This window comes from Polypterus senegalus, chromosome 2 (assembly GCF_016835505.1).
Source record: "Polypterus senegalus isolate Bchr_013 chromosome 2, ASM1683550v1, whole genome shotgun sequence".
NCBI lineage: Eukaryota > Metazoa > Chordata > Cladistia > Polypteriformes > Polypteridae > Polypterus > Polypterus senegalus.
This window is the reverse complement of record NC_053155.1, coordinates 115,450,761-115,468,142: the sequence shown is the minus strand read 5'-3', so window position 1 is coordinate 115,468,142 and position 17,382 is coordinate 115,450,761. Positions and strand designations below refer to the sequence as shown.

Sequence of the window (17,382 nt, the reverse complement as noted above, 5' to 3'; positions counted from 1 at the left end):
TACCACGCACACTGTACTCGCTGCAAGAACTCACTGCAAAACTGTGCAATTGAATACAGAGCATACCGTCCCTATTGTCCAGGCCTGGCCAGAGGAGACTCCACCTGTTGCCTAATCATAAGAACTACCTTCATGAAATGCACCAGATCAGTGATGAAGACCTCTAGACAGCTACATAAGAATGTACTGAGTGGCACAGAAAAAATGATCATTATAACAAAAGTATTAGTGTTCATGGGGTGTGTTTGTGTCTGATGTTTGTGTTTCTCCTAATAGGGCAGGCTGAAGATATTTTAACCACATATACACACTGCATATACATGAAGGCTAGTCAGCCAAAATGTTGTATCATTAACTGTGTCATTGTGGAGTAACCTTTTATTTTTATTTTGTATAACTTTTACAGATTGTTGTTGCATATTTATATAAAATACAGTATGTAACATGTACATACACATAGCCCCAGCAGACTATTACAAGAACGAAGGTGCCAGAAGCTCACATTCACTGACAAACCAAGATTCAGTAGAGAGCAATTTAGGAAAAGAAAGGCAATCAGACATGTGACATCCACAATGCTGTTTTAGATCTTTTGATTTAAGAGTTTCAGGTTCACCTTAAATGAGGCTCCCTGTTATTATTTCACTCTCCCTTTATATTTCTATCTATCTATCTATATATATATATATATATATATATATATATATATATATATATATATATATATATATATATATATATATATATATATATATATATATATATATATATATATATATACACACACACACACACACAAGTCAAATTATTAATACGATTAATATCACATATTGACTAGTCAGGGCAAACTTCCAAATGAATAGTAGCCCTGGTTTTGTTATTACACAGCAAACCTATCCCTCTACATTTAAAATTGCACACATCCTTCACCAGTCTAATTTAAAGTCTGAGCAGTTAGCACTGAGCCTCTCTTAAATAAGACAATCTAGCCACAGGGTTCATTATTAGGATAAGCATTAATCAAGAAGCTCAGCAACAAATCAAGTCTCCCCTTTACCCATTTTTCTATCATCCTTTCTGCAATCTCTAATTCTCCCACAATGTGAATAGCCACATTATGAAAGCAGACAGACTGTCTGTACTCTCAAACAATGGAGTGCAGTTACTTAGCTTATCTTGTCCAATTAAGCATGCAGCATCTGAACATAGGGGTATATTTAAAGAACAGGCAAAAGGACGCAATGCTACATTTTTCGAATCATACATATTGAGCAAGAATTGACTTTTTAACATTTATTGATCCTGAGAGTAAGTAAAATAAACTGCAGAATGAATAATGTTCAACTACTGCAATGCTTATAGACAAAGTACAAAGAGGATGAGAAGCAAAAAAAATCAAGAGAATAGACAGCCTTAAAAAGATACCAAAAATGTAATTTTTCTACTGGAATATACAAAAAAAAAAAATCATTCCTTAGTAAGACAACTGAAAAATGGTAATGCTTACTGAATTGTTCTGACAAAAAGGGATATTGGATGGATACCAATGGCCATCCGGCCATAAACCATAATGAAAAATACTGTATTTCTGAAACATCAGTACCTTGTGAGGCTCTTGGCTAAATAAAACAAAGACAGACTGAGTTATTAAGAAAAAGGTTAAATAACTCTTCAGCAAATATAAGGATAGGCAATCCAGTACATTGCTCAAATCAAAGTGTGAAATACTTACAGAGGTGATATTGACGTTCCATCGGACATTAGGAGGCGGTAGTCCTTCACCATAACAAGACAAGACCTTGCTAATGCCATCATCTGCCAGTTTCTTGGTAACTCTAGTGATGTGTGGCTTTCCTAAAAACATAACTCATGTATTAGTAAATGGGGAAAAAACAACAAACAAAATTGTAACCACACACACAATTTCTATCTTTAGTCCAATTCTAACCCTGTCATACATTCATGTATTATATATTCTTAACTTTGTCATTATTAGATTGTGCATACCACATTTACATGGGTTGGTCAAAGTGTGTTCATAGTCTGCAATTGTTTGATAACCAGCAAAGGTACTATACATTGCGGACTAGGCATAGTTGTTTAATGTGGTTACAGCTAAAAAAAACACTGCTTGGTCTTGTTTATTAGGAGTCTGAGGAATTTCAAGACACCCACTAAAGGTATATAATACCTCCATTTGGATCAGCAGTTCTCAATTTGTTTTCAGAGCCAAGGTTTTTCAGGACTGAATAACTTCAGATTTGGAGGTGCCAGCTCTCATGTATGCAATGTCACGCTTGACAGTGAAAACTCCATTGCAGGTTATTGTATTCCAGAAAGCACAGTAAGATTAGCAAAAACAAAAAAAATTTACTGTTTTGGATAGCCCTTTGTATCATGTTAGATACACATCATTAACTGCAGGGGATGAAGGGTAGCTCTTTCAAATTTTACTTAAACCTGAATGAAGGCTTACCTTCATTCATTTCTAAGTAAATAAAGGAACTGAGCAACATGTGACAACAGTCTTTAAATTAAGCTCTTCTGAACCATATATAAAAAAATAACTCAAGATTATACAAACATTTTTCTTACTCCGATTCACAAGCTTTAAAATATCTGTGCTGCAACAAACAACTGATCCCCTGACCTACGGTTTTTGCATCTCCCAAATCTAAAATCTGAATATTAAATTCCTCTGCTCTAGACCTCTGTATAGTTTTCTCTCGTTAGTCACTGAGAGAACACATTCTAACAGTACCCTCCAAGCAAGTTTGTTTTTTTTTTAAATTAACAATAAATCGATCATTGTTTAAATCAATTTCAAATTACTAACTTAATAAATGAACTATACATAGAAACTTTTCAAATCATGGTCAAACTGCTCACAGAATACTAGCAATCTTCACAAACTCAATTACCAATTAGAAATATACAAATTATGCAGAAAGCCCTTACAATTACAGTGGTATGCAAAGGTTTTGGCACCCTTGCTTAAAATGACAGTTTCTATGAATAGTTAAGTCAGCAGAAGGAGAACTGATCAAAAAAAGGCATACAGTTAAAATGGACATTTCCTTTCAGCATTTTATGCAAGATTAGTTTATTGTTTTGCTTTGTACAATTGTACATTGAAAAAATGAGGAGGACCACCATGCAAAAGTTTGGGCAGCCCAAGATATTTATCTCTGAGATAACTTTTATGAAGGTCTCAGACTTTAATTAGCTCATAAGGGTTATGCCTTGTTCACAGTCATTGTTGGGAAACCCCAGGTGATTCAAACTGCAAAGCTATAAAAATTCTTTTGACTCCTCAAACCTTGTCCCAACAATCAGTAGCCATCGGCTCCTCTAAGCAGCTGCCTAGCATTGTGAAAAATAAAATAATTGATGCCCCGAAAGAAGTAGAGAGAAGGCTTACAAGAAGATAGCAAAGCATTTTCAGAAAGCTGTGTCCTCAGTTCGTAATGTTATTAAGAAATGGTAGTTAACAGTAGTTTCCTCCATTCTAAGGAAAGAACACCTCTCCAAATATTAAGTATGGGGGTGGATTGATCATGCTTTGGGCTTGTGTTGCAGCCAGTGGCACAGGGAACATGTCAGTAGAGGGAACAATGGATTCAAATAAATACCAGGAAATTCTGCAAGCAAACATCATACCATCTATAAAGAAGTTAAAGTTAAAGAGAGGAAGGGTCCTGCAACAAGATAATCTTCCAAAATACACTTCAAAATCTACAATGGAATACCTCCAGAGGTGCAAGCTGATGATTTTGCCATGGCCTTTACAGTCCCCCGACCTAAACATCACTGTGGACTGACCTCAAAACAGCAGTGCATGCAAGACAGCCCAATAATCTTGCAGAATTAGAAGACCTTTGCAAGGACGAATGGGCGAAAATACCCCATATAAGAATTCAAAGACTCCCAGCTGGCTACTAAAAGCATTTACAAGCTATGATACTTGCCAAAGAGGGTGTTACTAAGTACTGACTGTGGCAGGTGCCCAAACTTATGATTCAGGCGCTTTTCAATTTTTGGTATTTTGTACTTGTGAATGATGAAAATAAAAATGTAATCTTGCTTAAAAAGTTTTAAAGAAATTTCTCATCTTTAACTTTATGACTTTTGGTGATCAGTTCATCTTCTGCTCACTTAACTAGTAACACACTTAAAACAGTAACAAACTTTAAGCAGTGATGCCCAATCTTTTGCAAGCCACTATAAGTCATCAAAATACTGTACCATTTGTTTTTTTACATTAGTTTCATTAAAAAAAACCATGCATGTACACATGATCAAGAAATGTATTATTAATTACCATTTAAATCACCAATTATAACCTCTTTTGGTCAATGAAACCCTTTTGGCTGGATTACTGAACCAGCATATTCAAGAAAACAAACAATCTAAGCTACTGTAAATATATGAAGATAGCTTGGTGTGTTCTAAAGTGAAGGAAACAGCATACCTTCAACAGCAAGGTCAAAAGAGCTTATTTTCTTCATTCCATTGACTACTGTGGAAGCTACTTCACACTCATATAGTCCAGCATGTTCATACTGAAGCTTCTCCAGCACTGGAAGGGTAATCTTCCTTCTGTCCTGCAATAAAAGAAGCAATGGTTCTGTTGATCCAGCTGATCATATTGGATATGGGAAAAATGTTTCTAATAAGTAATACTTGAATAAAAACATATGTACATGTTTACTTAACTCAATATCATTATCTGTCAACATAATGGCCTATATGCTAGATGTCCCTTCAAGGATTGCAGTTTTTATATAATTTAAAATTAGAATTTCAATGTCCTTTGATGACATCTAGGGGACTTACACTGTATTGCATTAGATAATTTCCCACATCTCCTCTATAAATAACTTCTTCAGAACACTTTCCTTTATTTTAAAGACTTAGAAAAACCTGTGTAGTTTTCTTTGTTTTAAACTAAATAGTGTCTTACAGTATTGTAACACAGACTAGCTAAATTAAGAAATATTGTAAACAAAGAAATCAACTAAGCAGAGTTTGCAAATATAAACAATTATCCCTAAAATATTAGAAAATGTAACACTTAAGTCTTAGAATAAAAAGTAGCATTCTTGCAATGTACAAATATTCCAATACAATAAAGTAAACACATACCTTCATCCAAGTAACTGTAATAGGTGTACTGGATTCATTGACTATGGATATATTTAAGCGTGTTCCAACCAATGCAGTGACTAGTCCTTGGGGTTTCAGAGTCAAGTCCAAGTCTATAAAAGATATTTAATGTAGATTTTAATATGCTAATATAATTGCAAATGTTTTATGGGTAAAGGCAGGCAGCAGAAAGTGAACTGTCGCTTTACGCTTGGGTGATATTTCAGTTTACTCTTACTCTTGAAAATTCATCAAGACAAGTTTATAATCATTAATATTGCACCAGTGCAAAGTCTAAAGAACACATTTCTGTGAAGTAGGAAACCTTTGAATTATTTAAATAGACGTAATTTTACATTTTGTGAGGGGCTACAAATTGTGAGACTGCACATCTGGCTACTGATTGCATTTAAGTTATTTGCTTCCTCTTTTCCATATTTTGGTGTAGTTTATTATGCTACATAGAAAGAGAAAGTTTACTAGACCAGTTTCACTTAAGTGTTGAAAATGTTAAGTGTAAGCTGCATTACAAGGGTGGACAAAACCTGTTCTGGTCAAAAAATTACCTGCAAGACAAGCAATGATTTAGCATCTTTATGCTTTGTAAAAAAATAGCTACAAACAACAGACTTATAGAAACCATGGAAAATATACCATACCATACCATATTTATTTGTTGAGCGCTTAAAAACACAGCATTACAACTGACCAAAGCGCTGTACAGTTACAACAAGCAGGACTAAAAGCAAAATATTAAAAATAAACATGTCTGACTATGCACCTCACACAATTTTGGTGAATTGTGACACAGCCTTCCTCTTTGTCACACCCTGTGAAATGCTATCTCACACCACTTGTAGGTGCAGGCACCCCAGGTTGGGAACCAGGATGCTATCAACTTTTTTGGTATATCACAACATTCCATTGATCATTATGTTTTGTGCTTGTGAAATATGCCAACAATTTGATTCTTACGGAAAAGGTTTTGTCTTCCTGATATGATTCAATATGAATCTGAACATGTAACTTTACTTGGAGCAATATACTTTAATTACCAACTGACTGTGAGAATAATTTATAAAGCACAATAATGCAGAAACATACTGTGAAAATGACACCATTTATCCAACCATTTTCTGCATCAGATGAATCCATGTGAAGCCTTGAGCTCATCTAACTGCCCCAGTATTTTCACAACCTCTAACAGCTGTAACTCCTTCCACACATCTTATTGTTGTACTGCTTCATATACTTTTCTGTGGCACAACTGAATATTCTATTAAATATATATTTAAAAAAAAAAAAAAAAAAAATTCCAGTATTGTAAGTATACCTCTGGAACTGATAAAAATGTTAAGTTTGGAGAGGACACAACTGATCTGAAACCCAAGACATCATAAATAATTTTAGAAATAAATTAGTATGAAGAAATATGTACTACTTCAAAGTAAAGTTTCAGTCATCATTCTAAATGTAAAACTACAGGAAAAATGTTTCATAAAATTATTAAATATAAATAAAAGTAACCTTTACTTCAGGAAAGAAAGAAAGAAAGAAAGAAAGAAAGAAAGAAAGAAAGAAAGAAAGTATTTTAAAGAACATCTGAAAAGTGTACTGATTTCTTGCAGACTTCATCTTTATTTTGATTTGAAATCCATTTATTGGAATATGCGGCAGGTCTACAAAACGTATAGGTAGAAATTATAAAGTATTAGGAAAGGAATAAATAAAAAAAATACAAACTCTACAATGGAGAAAATACCTTTAAAATTCTTGTTTTTCATTTAACCGATTTATCTGACTTAAGTTAAAAAGCTTGCACTGTGCTCGTTTTTGACATGGGTTTATTTGTGCTGTCCTGCTAAAGCAGGTATTTAATCACAACAAAAATTAAACTCTAAAACTGAGCCTTAGGAAATGTTCTGTTTCTCTTTTCATATAGCAGTATGCCAAGTTTTAGTTTTATAAATTAGAACCAAATTTATACTCTAGATTTGGAATTATCATGATTTATGGCCACATTTAGCTCACCCGCATGCAAGGTATGTCTGGAAAGACATCCTCCAAAAAACTTTTTTTTTCTTTCAGCTATAAAAAAAGGTAAGAACGATTTGCAATCATTAGGAGTTTGGGTTGATCCGATATTGTCAGGGCTCTGTTGTTCTTGGAACAGCTTTAGCCTACCAGTTTTAAAGATAGCACTGTCATTATGAATGGATGGATTAATATTAGAAAGCACCCAATAGCAAAATTAGCACACAACAGATTAAAGCTGGTTTCCTTAATTTAAATGACTTATTTTTTTTATCCACATGCAGATGATTTCCATTGTGTTTTTGTTAATGAGAATGGAAAAGGTTTTCCATGTGCTTATACACTTCCTGGCTACAGATGTCAGAGGCCGAGTTTAAAGTTGACTGGTTGAAGGTGAACGATTTTCTTGGTAAATCAAAAATTGATATCAGATTTAGCTATGTTACACTTTGAAAGTGGCAGGTGCCAAATTCATGTTAACAAGGCACGGAGTGCATGGGTGGGAGAATTCATAACAAAATTAATTCATTTTACATTAGCCACTTTAATTATAAAACTGTGCAAAAGTGACAAAACGGGCAGATGCTCAGGAATGCATAAACCCCCAACCATGCAGAATTGCAGTGTCTCTAAATTCTGTTCCATCAAATACCAAGACATGTACACACAATTGTGCCATGGCTATATTGTCCCTCAGTTCTTCAATAGCTAGGAGTATACAACTAGCCAGACTGATACCGTTTATCTTTGGATCTTCTCTATTGAGACATTAACATAGTGAACAGCAGTTGCAGCTGACATAGGTACCAAGTTTCAGAGATTCAATTACTTTTTCTATCAATTTATCACTAAAAACTGCCAATAAAATGATAATGCATTTTAATACTGCCACATCAGTAAAGGCTTTATTGTGCTGGGCCAGTACTGTTTAATGATAGAAACTGTTTCACTTCATATCAGACTGACTGGCTGAAAATTTCAGAATGATGGGATTATAAAAACATAATACTTCAGTTCACTCTCCTCTGTATCTGCTTTCCTCTTAGAATAAGGTTTCACAGAGATTTCTGCTACCTTGCTACACAAACTTTTAATGTTAGTTCTTGTCTAATCAGTAAAAGAAATATGAATGGGTGCTACCACTTTTTAATAAAAGTTTATTACCTGAATTATGCATTGCAATAGAATAGTTTTAACATAGCCATCAAACACATGTTACTATGTGGTTTATGTTCAATCCTGTGGACTTGTGCAGGTGTTCATCCCAATACATCATCTGCTTTTAAATGGACTGCTGCCTTCATTAACACATTGACTGCTGGACAGTTTATTACCAGGCTGCTGCAGTATAGGTCTATGGATATATGATAAATAATGAGCTCAGTTAAAACTCAAAAAAATGTAAAGAAATGTATCAGAAAGAACTGGTTTTAGTATCAGAAGTTAACTCTGTCAAAAATGTAAAGGAAGTGTGATTTACTTATTCTGACCAGCAACACAACTGAAAGCCTCCATTTGAATGAGAGTACTTTTAGTGTGGCACCGTTCAGAGTGCAGGCTTAGATAAACATGTACCACTAATATAACATGCTTCTTTGCACAAACTTTTTTGTAGTAGGTGACTATTTGTGCTTAGTGGGTGGCAGAATGCCCATGTAAGGCTGCCCTGACAGTCGGACGCCATATGAAGAAACATCACCATTGCAACAATCTGCATTAGTATCAGAGTCTACAGATTCCATGTCAAATTGTCAGTATCTCGATCACTGTCATTACCATCAAAATATTCAAATTGCAACAAACCTAGTTTTCTCCAAATATCAGCAGCCTCTACGCCTTTTTCGTGACAACAAAACTACACCTTGTTTATAGCATTGTTTTCCAGAAGCTGTTGCCACCAAAAAAAAACCTATGATTCTCCACTAGATGGCAGCACTACGCTAGATGACGGAGACACAGCAGTAAAGCACACCAGCAAGTTGGCTGCATCTATAGCTACTGAATACTGTGGTAGGAGTTCTCTCATATGTCATGTTTTGACAGGCTAAATGAGATACAACTTAACTTGTACCACACATCCTGAGTGTTAAGCAAGCTGTTTCTACACTTGGTGTCACTACAGAAATTACAAAATGGATTTTGGCAAATGTTCATTGGAATGTAGAAAGTATTACATCTATGACCAAAAAAAATACACAAATTTCAGATTTTTTTTTTTTTACTTGTAAATATCATACTAGCATGTGTTCTGAATGTAAAAGAAGAGAAGAACAAAGACTAGCTTATGACCTATTGAATGATGGTGTCTACTAAATTGTGTCAGTTTGTTGGTAGCAGGGGCCAGTAAGTCCAGAAAGTATTTGTTTCAGAAAAATTTTTCAGTAGGTGAAATCTATTTGATGAAGGAGTTAAAGGATGAGACTAGGCAGCTCATGCCAAGTACAGAGGAGTTTTTCTGAATAGTCAGTACGAGTTCAGAAGAGGGATGTTTTACTAACATGCTAGAATTCTGTGAGGAAGCAACAAAAGGATATGATCAAAAAGGAGTCTATGATATTATTTATCTGGACTTTCAGAAAGCATTTGATAAGCTGCCACATGAGAGGTTGGGCATTAAAGTAGAAAAGTGGGAGTTGATGTTTTTAGATGGATGCAGAATTGGCACAGCCACAGCAAGCAAAGAGTAATGGTGCGAGGAACCATGTCAGAATTGTCTTTTAAGAGTGGGGTTCTTCCACTGGGGTCAGTAGTAGGGCCGCTGCTATTTTTAACATATATAAATGATTTGGATAGAAATAGAAGTGACAAGCTAATTATGAAGGGAATTAGTACAATGAACCGAGATTGAACAAGTTTCCAACCGTGTCCCCCCTTATTCTTGATTAACAATTTTAAAGGTAAATTTGCACAAACAAGTTTTCTTTTATGCAGAGAACCATAGACACTTGGAATAAGTTACCAAGTAACCTGGTAAGACAGTAAGACTTTTGAGACATTCTTTAGAAGAATTAAATGGACAGGACTGGCGAGTTTTGTTGAGCGTGTTCTCGTCTAGATTGTTCTAAAAACCAGTCACTATGCAAATTTCTCAAATAAATTAAACATAAAATTCTTTCAGAAAATGGTTTCATTGGTAAAAATGAAAAGTTCACTCATACAAATATTTACTCTCTAAGATTAAAAAAATTCAATATGTATTTAGTCAGCTGTACATTTATGATAAAAGGAACATGATTAACTTTCTATGGCTGTAATTATTTGGTCAATAAAATATGAATATATTTTCAGTTAAATTTTAATTGTGATTTAACAGGTTGAAAGCTCACTTTTTAATGGCACTCAGAGCCTCACCAGCAAATGTTCAATGTGCGCTTACAACTAGCTCACAAGAATTATGCAATGCTTTGCATTAGGTAAATTAATCTTTATTTTATAGTGTAATTTTAACAGTGACCTCTACCTCATAAGTATGTAGATAAGAATCAATCCATTTATAATCTGAAACCATTTTCTCATATTCAGGGAACACTGAGCACACTCATACATACCAGACAAATTGAGATTTGCCAATTAGGATATCAGGTATATAAAAATCAGAGTAACAAACAAAGACAACGAGGAGGAAAAGGAGAGGAAAAATGCACAAACATATAAGGAGAGAGTAATGATGGCACATAGCCAGAGAACAGATATGGATTCAACCCCAGCCTACTGTAGCAGTGAGGAAGCAGTGCTTAGCACCGTGTCTCTTGTCCCCCTTTACAGCAATTTGTTACTCTTGTACACTCGGGTTCACTTGTTCAGCTTTAGTAACCGCATCTTTCATTTAACCTAGTATTCCACTATTGAACCACAGAATACATAGAATGTAGCATTATTTATTTATTTTTACAATTTTTAAATAACTTGTTGGTATAAACACCCATAGAGAAATCGTATATATTAACTCTCACAGGCAGAAAAGCAAAAATAAACAAAGGAAATCTTTACTTACAATGAACTTTCAGAAAAGTTGAGTCTTGAAGCATGTTATTGTTGGGTAGAGAACAACTATAATTTCCTGTGTTGTCTCTAGAAACATTTACAATACTAAAAAGGTCAGAATTTTCAATGATTTCAGGTTTCTCCTAAAGAAATATGAAGACACAGCACTTAAAATAATTGAAACACACACACAGAATTGCTGCTCATCAACGTACCAAGAGCTAAGAAAGAAAAAGTAAAGCCTACCTTAACAAAGAAGGTATAGCTAGATGGTGGAGGATTTCCATCTGCGCTGCACTTAAAAGTGACATTGTCACCTTCTCTTATCAGACCTTTTGTTAACATCGTGATCTGCACCTTCTCAGCTGGATCTGCAGGCAGTAAAAATGATCACTACTTATTTCAGCAAAAGGCAAACATCTGGTTGAAAGTTAACTACACAAAAGCAAATCAAACCCCCGAGGCAGAAGCTCAAATTAAATCAGCCTTAAGAAAAATGTTTGCTTGCATTCATTGAATAACAGAATTCCTCAAAAACTATTGAGAACCCAACTGTGTTCAATATATTTGGCTTAACATCAAGCCACAATTTGACAAATCAGTTTTTATTGTATCCAGCAGGAACACATGCATGCTGGAAATGTATTTTTTTAAAACTGTCATTTTACTGTAAGTGAAAAATATTTTAGCAAGTGTCCACAACAAACATATTAAGACAAGCAAAGCATACAAACAAAGAAAGGATAAACATAGCAGTTTTTCAATACCGAGTAACGTTCTTAATTAAAAGGAAGCCAATGGAAGAGCACAATGTTGCAGAAGCTCTCCAATACTCAAATGTGTCATCTTTGGAGTAGGAATGGATTTAGATTGCATGCTGTATTTTTATATTACTGGACACCAGTATTTGCATTGGAAGTCTACAAATTAAGTACTGTATATATTTCAAAATAACATACTGTATATGCTAATTTAACTAGACACTTGTGTACTATTTATTTAAACTATCATTTTTAGAGACAACAAAAACAATGAAGGGATACACAGCTTACAATAGACAGGAAGCATTACTGAATCAGACAGCTGATTTTCTCGAAAATACTGCACTTGACAGGAAAACAGAGTCCCTTTATCTGCTTTCGTAGCGACATATTGCAGTGAGGATGAAGTCGATGACAGTCCAGTTTTTGCATCTACCGTATCAGAGTTCTTTATAAGAATTGCTAAAAATGAAACACAATTAATAAACATTAGTATGTAATTGAACAAAATGTACACTTTTCTAAACTGAAAGCAGTTAATTGAGAATTCAACTTGAACCCTTTAAATCAAAGGCATCAATGTAAATGCTTGACTTGAGCAAAGTGTTAGGAAGGAGAAGTGGGGTGCTTTTAAATTTGATGGGCTGCATTTGAAACAAGATTTATTAAGCAGGCCGGTGGACTATAGATAGCTTAAGTGCAGCTGGGAGTGGGAACTGTTATCTCAGCCTACTATTTAAGCCACTTACAATCAAGACTTTGATAACTCAAAATGACATATTCTTGAGCCGAAGGCTTAGGTAGTAATTGGCAATATATATTTCAGTTTATTCTTTTTTTAAGCATTTTATTTCTGCATCATGTATAAAACAGAACCCGTAACACTTATATTCTGTTTACTGTTGCAGTGTTTAAAATGTATTCCTTTAGTTTCTGGTGGAAACAAAGTTGATACCTCTCAAAACCCAAGAAAACTTTATAAAATCCAAAGATGAGTTTTAACTATGCCAAAACCTCTCAAAACCCAAGAAAACTGTACAAAATCTAAAGATGACTTAACTATGCCAAAAGCTTAGCAGAAATCAACTTGTCATATTTCACAACCTTCTCAGTACAAAATAACAACTGCTTCAACCTTGTATAACCCTTTTATAAAATAAGATGCAAAAAATTGACATCAGTTTTTTATCATACTGTATATTCATTTGAGGATTGGAAAAGTGTATGCAAGCAGCACATTATGACATAAGAAGAATAAATACATTCACCAAAGGATAAAATTCCCGGTGTTCAATTTCTGTCTAGGGTAACGACATTTATATATGTAGAAAACCATACTGAAATGACTGAATAAAATGTCTGAGCAAATTTGCAGCTGGTATATAAGAGGATATATTTCAGATAAGAAAATGCAGGTTCAACTGAGTGTCATGTAAACCACTGCCTACAGTTTTAAATATTAAACTATTTTTGTTCACGGCTGTTATTAACAGAGGGCCAATGTGTCATTTTTAAACTTAAGTGTGAATGTTTGACAAAGTCTTTGTGACTATTTAAACTGTAGTAACATTTACCTGAAGCCTGAAAATGTCACCATTCATCGGGCATGTCATAAAACAAAAGTAAGAGACAGCCATCAAGAATGACGGTATGTCTTTACTACCTTTGCTCCAAAAGCATCCAAATATTTTAGTACAAGGCAAAGTGAGGTCAAAACAATCCTAAGAACAGCCCCACCAGTCTAGGATGCTAATGGGAATGAAGCCAAGAGAGATGTTGAATTTGATGAGGAAAGGTAACATGGCTTAAAAAATGCACTTCACCTTTTAATATGCACAGGACCATGGAAGGAAGAATATCTGTTGGGCAAACTGCTATAAAACTACATAACAGCTATTGAAATAACAGGTAGAAAATGAAGTTAAAGCAAAACATTTACAAAGACAAAATCTAGACTAGAGCTTTGGTAGGCTCAATAGTTTACCAAACGTTACTCCCATCAAAGCATTAATTACCAAATACATGCAACCCTTTCAATGTACTCCACATGAATTAGAGTATTTAGATTTTAACAGGTAGCTGATGACACTTGTGCACAAAAAATGATGAATGGACAGGTTAGGATGGGATTTTTCTCTTTCAATCCTTAATGTAAACAGTGTTCAGGTCTCAACTGTGATGGGGAAAAAGGGCATGTGTGTCTTTTAATAGGTTTCCTTTCATACTGTAATTATTTTCTTAACTAAAATTATTCCTTATTACATTTGAGTGTTCTAAAACTCCTACCTGTCAGTTCTGAGTTTTTCTCACTAATCACATATTGACAAGAAAAAGGATGAGCAGGAGGATGGATGGATAGATACAGTAAATGGATACAAACTTATATTACCACAGAATTTATCTATTTTTATGTATAACACATTTTAATCAGTAATCCAGAAAAAGGTTCCGTTTCACACATTAGTCACTTGAGATTTGTGTAGCTAGTTACCTAAAACAACTTGGCTATACTAATCACAACTTTAGACTTACTTGTTTCATCTGCTATAAGAGGCTGTCCATTTTTTAACCATGTTGTGTTGCCTTTTGGATTGCTGTCCTTTGAAATGCAGTCTCCTACCTGTGAATAAAATATTGTGGGAAAAAGTTGATAGAGACATGCATTTTTTCAGTTCAATTTTTTTCTTATCTAGCACATTTTCACTCAAGAGCTTGGTGCACTATACAATAATTCTCAATAAGGAATGTCTAAGGGACAGGTTGGGGAAAAAAAAAACAATTATACTGCTAAAACAGACAGAGAATCACCATGTATAATAGAGGTCCACATTCCAATGTTTAGATTTTTGAAACAAAATATGCAGTGGCTAGTTAATTAAATATACCAGGATAAAAGCAAGTAGCTTCTCTTTCAGGAGTCTGAACTGCCTGTTTTCAGTTAAAGAAAATGAATGAATGGAAAGATGGTTTTAGGTGCTCTAAATTAGATTTAAAGAGTGCCAACTAGGATACTGGTGCAGTTACAGTAGATGTGATTGCATCAAATAGTTTTGTACAGACTGGATGGTCAATGATACTTACGAAGAAAGAGGCTGTTAGTTTTCACCTCTGAGATGCACAATAGGGCTGAGACTGGTTGATTGGGGCAACTACACACATTGTGCATGTTAAGTCAAATAATATCTTTAAACTTTTTTCAGACAATCCTCCTTTTGGGACAACACTTTTCTTCTTCAACTAGCATTTACCAGTAAAGTTATATAGATGGTTGTACAGGGATATATCTATTGAGTAAACAGAGCCCAGGTATGTGTCAAGGTTTACACCAGTTCTTTTGTATCAGGCAATTTCGAACGTTCTAAACAACCCCACTGCATCACTACCATTGACTTGAGGAGTTGACATCTGGCATAATTGGTCCACTGTACAATAAAACCTATTCTTACAGACTATAATTGCAGATGAAAAGGACTTTGTTTTATCTAAATAAAGAAATATTCCTTCCCTCTGCAATTCAGCATTCTAGCATTACATGGGTACAATTCCATAAGATAAAAAAAAAAAAAAAAAAAGAGTACTTTACCATATACAGTCTAAGAAGGTACAGAAAAATAGATATGGAATAGGTTCTAGTAAACAAATACTGTAGATAATTAGTCAATCTCTGCAACCAGAGAGAAAACTATATTCTTCAGCTGGCCAGGAAATCAAATAATTATTCCATTAAATCATTTTATGGTCAAGTTAGAAGTCAGTTTAAAAACAGTTAAAAATGCCATTTAAGATCATTAAAAATGCCAGAACATGGCTAATAAATGTCGTTTTTAAAAATACTTCTGTTCAATGGAAGAATGAAAGCATACTTTCAATTTTCTCTTCATGTAACTATTTTGCTTCCTCTTAATTTACACAAGTGTCACAGAAATAACACATTAGCACAGAGAAACTCTGCATTTTTTTGCTACATTTTAAGTATTAAAAACCCATTTTGTTAAACAAAGAACAGCACAAAACAAATTTTCTGCTCTCCTAAGGAAATTATTAAGGATGTCCAGATGCAATGATAAGTAATTTGTGCAAATTGACATTAGTGATTCAGTATTATTGAGGTTGCTTATAATTTCCTGCAGGATGCTACTATATATCTCACCTTTATTAGTTTTCCTACTTCAAGGTTTGTTGGTTGATTAATAATTTCTGGTTTTGATGGTTTTTCTGATGGAGAAAGAAAAAAAAAAAAAAGTTACATAAGTGGTTAAGGAACCCAATTAATCGATAAGACAATTTATTTCTCCCAACTTATATAATGCTTACACACACACTATCAACATTGTGTATTATAAAAGGCTTTGCATACTTCATACAAACTAAATGCTGACCATGATTTTATAAATTTTACAGGTGTATAGGTTACATTCACACCACATCTGAATTCTGATTTTATCATATATGACACATATCTCCTCTTTTCAGAGAAGTGTGAACAGAAAAAAAACACAAACACACACTTGAAATCAGAACTGTTTTAATAGGATTTGGACCACTTTAGTATGTACCACTGAATCCAATACAGGCACATGCAACTTGAAGGTGGCGTGAGTTTCAACACTTGAAATTAGAATTCTCTGAAAATTTACACTTCTCAACTAATTTGACATTTTTATGTGATCCTCTTCATTGAAAAGACAGACTATAGTACCAACTGAGCATACCAAAGGAACAAATGTAAGGTTGTGGATTTAATAAGCAACTGCTATGCGTTTTTTGATGGAAATGGCACATATCATGAAGATTATTTTTAGGAGAGGTCCTATGGAAAGATGTTGAAATAATTAATCAAGTGTCCCTCATGACATTGTGAAACAGTCAAACCACTGCTTTTCATCACAACCCTGTGGTAGTACATCTTATAGTGTTTTTTCTATAGCTTAAATTTTGTTTTAAAGGTAGAATCTAAATTTCCTGTGTTGTTTGGAAGTGGTGCAGTATAAGTAATCCTCATGGGAGAAGAGGCAGGATGGCTGCACAAGGTTGAATGTGGTTGTCCAAGGTTGAAGAAGGTTCCAAAAGGACTGGGTGTACTCATCCTACAGGAGTTTAAAATGCTCAACAGGCAGAGTCAGAGGTTAAGTAGTGTCCTGGAGGAGACCTCCACACAACATGTAAAACTGAGGCAGAAAGCGGGCAGATTGAAGTGGCGAGCTCCAATTTAGGGATTATTTTTATTTCTGAGTATTTTGTGCTTTGCTATAAGATTTGCTTTTCCTATAGATACTTCTGAAATGGCAATGGGAAAAGAAATCTGGTGTTTTCAATTTTATATATTTTTAAAATAATTCCACGTAATTAAGTGGAATATTTTTGCTTTCCACTAGAGTATGTTTTTCCTATTTTTGTACTTTGAGTCCAAGTAGAAAAGTTTTTATAGATTTTTCTACAAAATCTTTTGTCTGCATAT

General features: G+C 34.2%; 1 protein-coding gene across 2 annotated transcripts in view; it reads right to left on the bottom strand.

Annotated features, from left to right (window-relative positions):
• Positions 1–17,382, bottom strand: part of alcama (activated leukocyte cell adhesion molecule a) — a 109,722-nt gene that overhangs the window by 25,955 nt on the left and 66,385 nt on the right. For both annotated transcript variants that reach the window (XM_039744428.1, XM_039744427.1), the window contains exons 4-11: positions 16,075–16,139; positions 14,457–14,544; positions 12,216–12,386; positions 11,410–11,534; positions 11,174–11,306; positions 5,146–5,258; positions 4,472–4,604; positions 1,733–1,854 (exon numbers count right to left, since the gene is read on the bottom strand). In XM_039744428.1, coding sequence (XP_039600362.1) covers positions 1,733–1,854; positions 4,472–4,604; positions 5,146–5,258; positions 11,174–11,306; positions 11,410–11,534; positions 12,216–12,386; positions 14,457–14,544; positions 16,075–16,139 — 950 coding nt within the window. The remainder of the gene's footprint in view (positions 1–1,732; positions 1,855–4,471; positions 4,605–5,145; positions 5,259–11,173; positions 11,307–11,409; positions 11,535–12,215; positions 12,387–14,456; positions 14,545–16,074; positions 16,140–17,382) is intronic.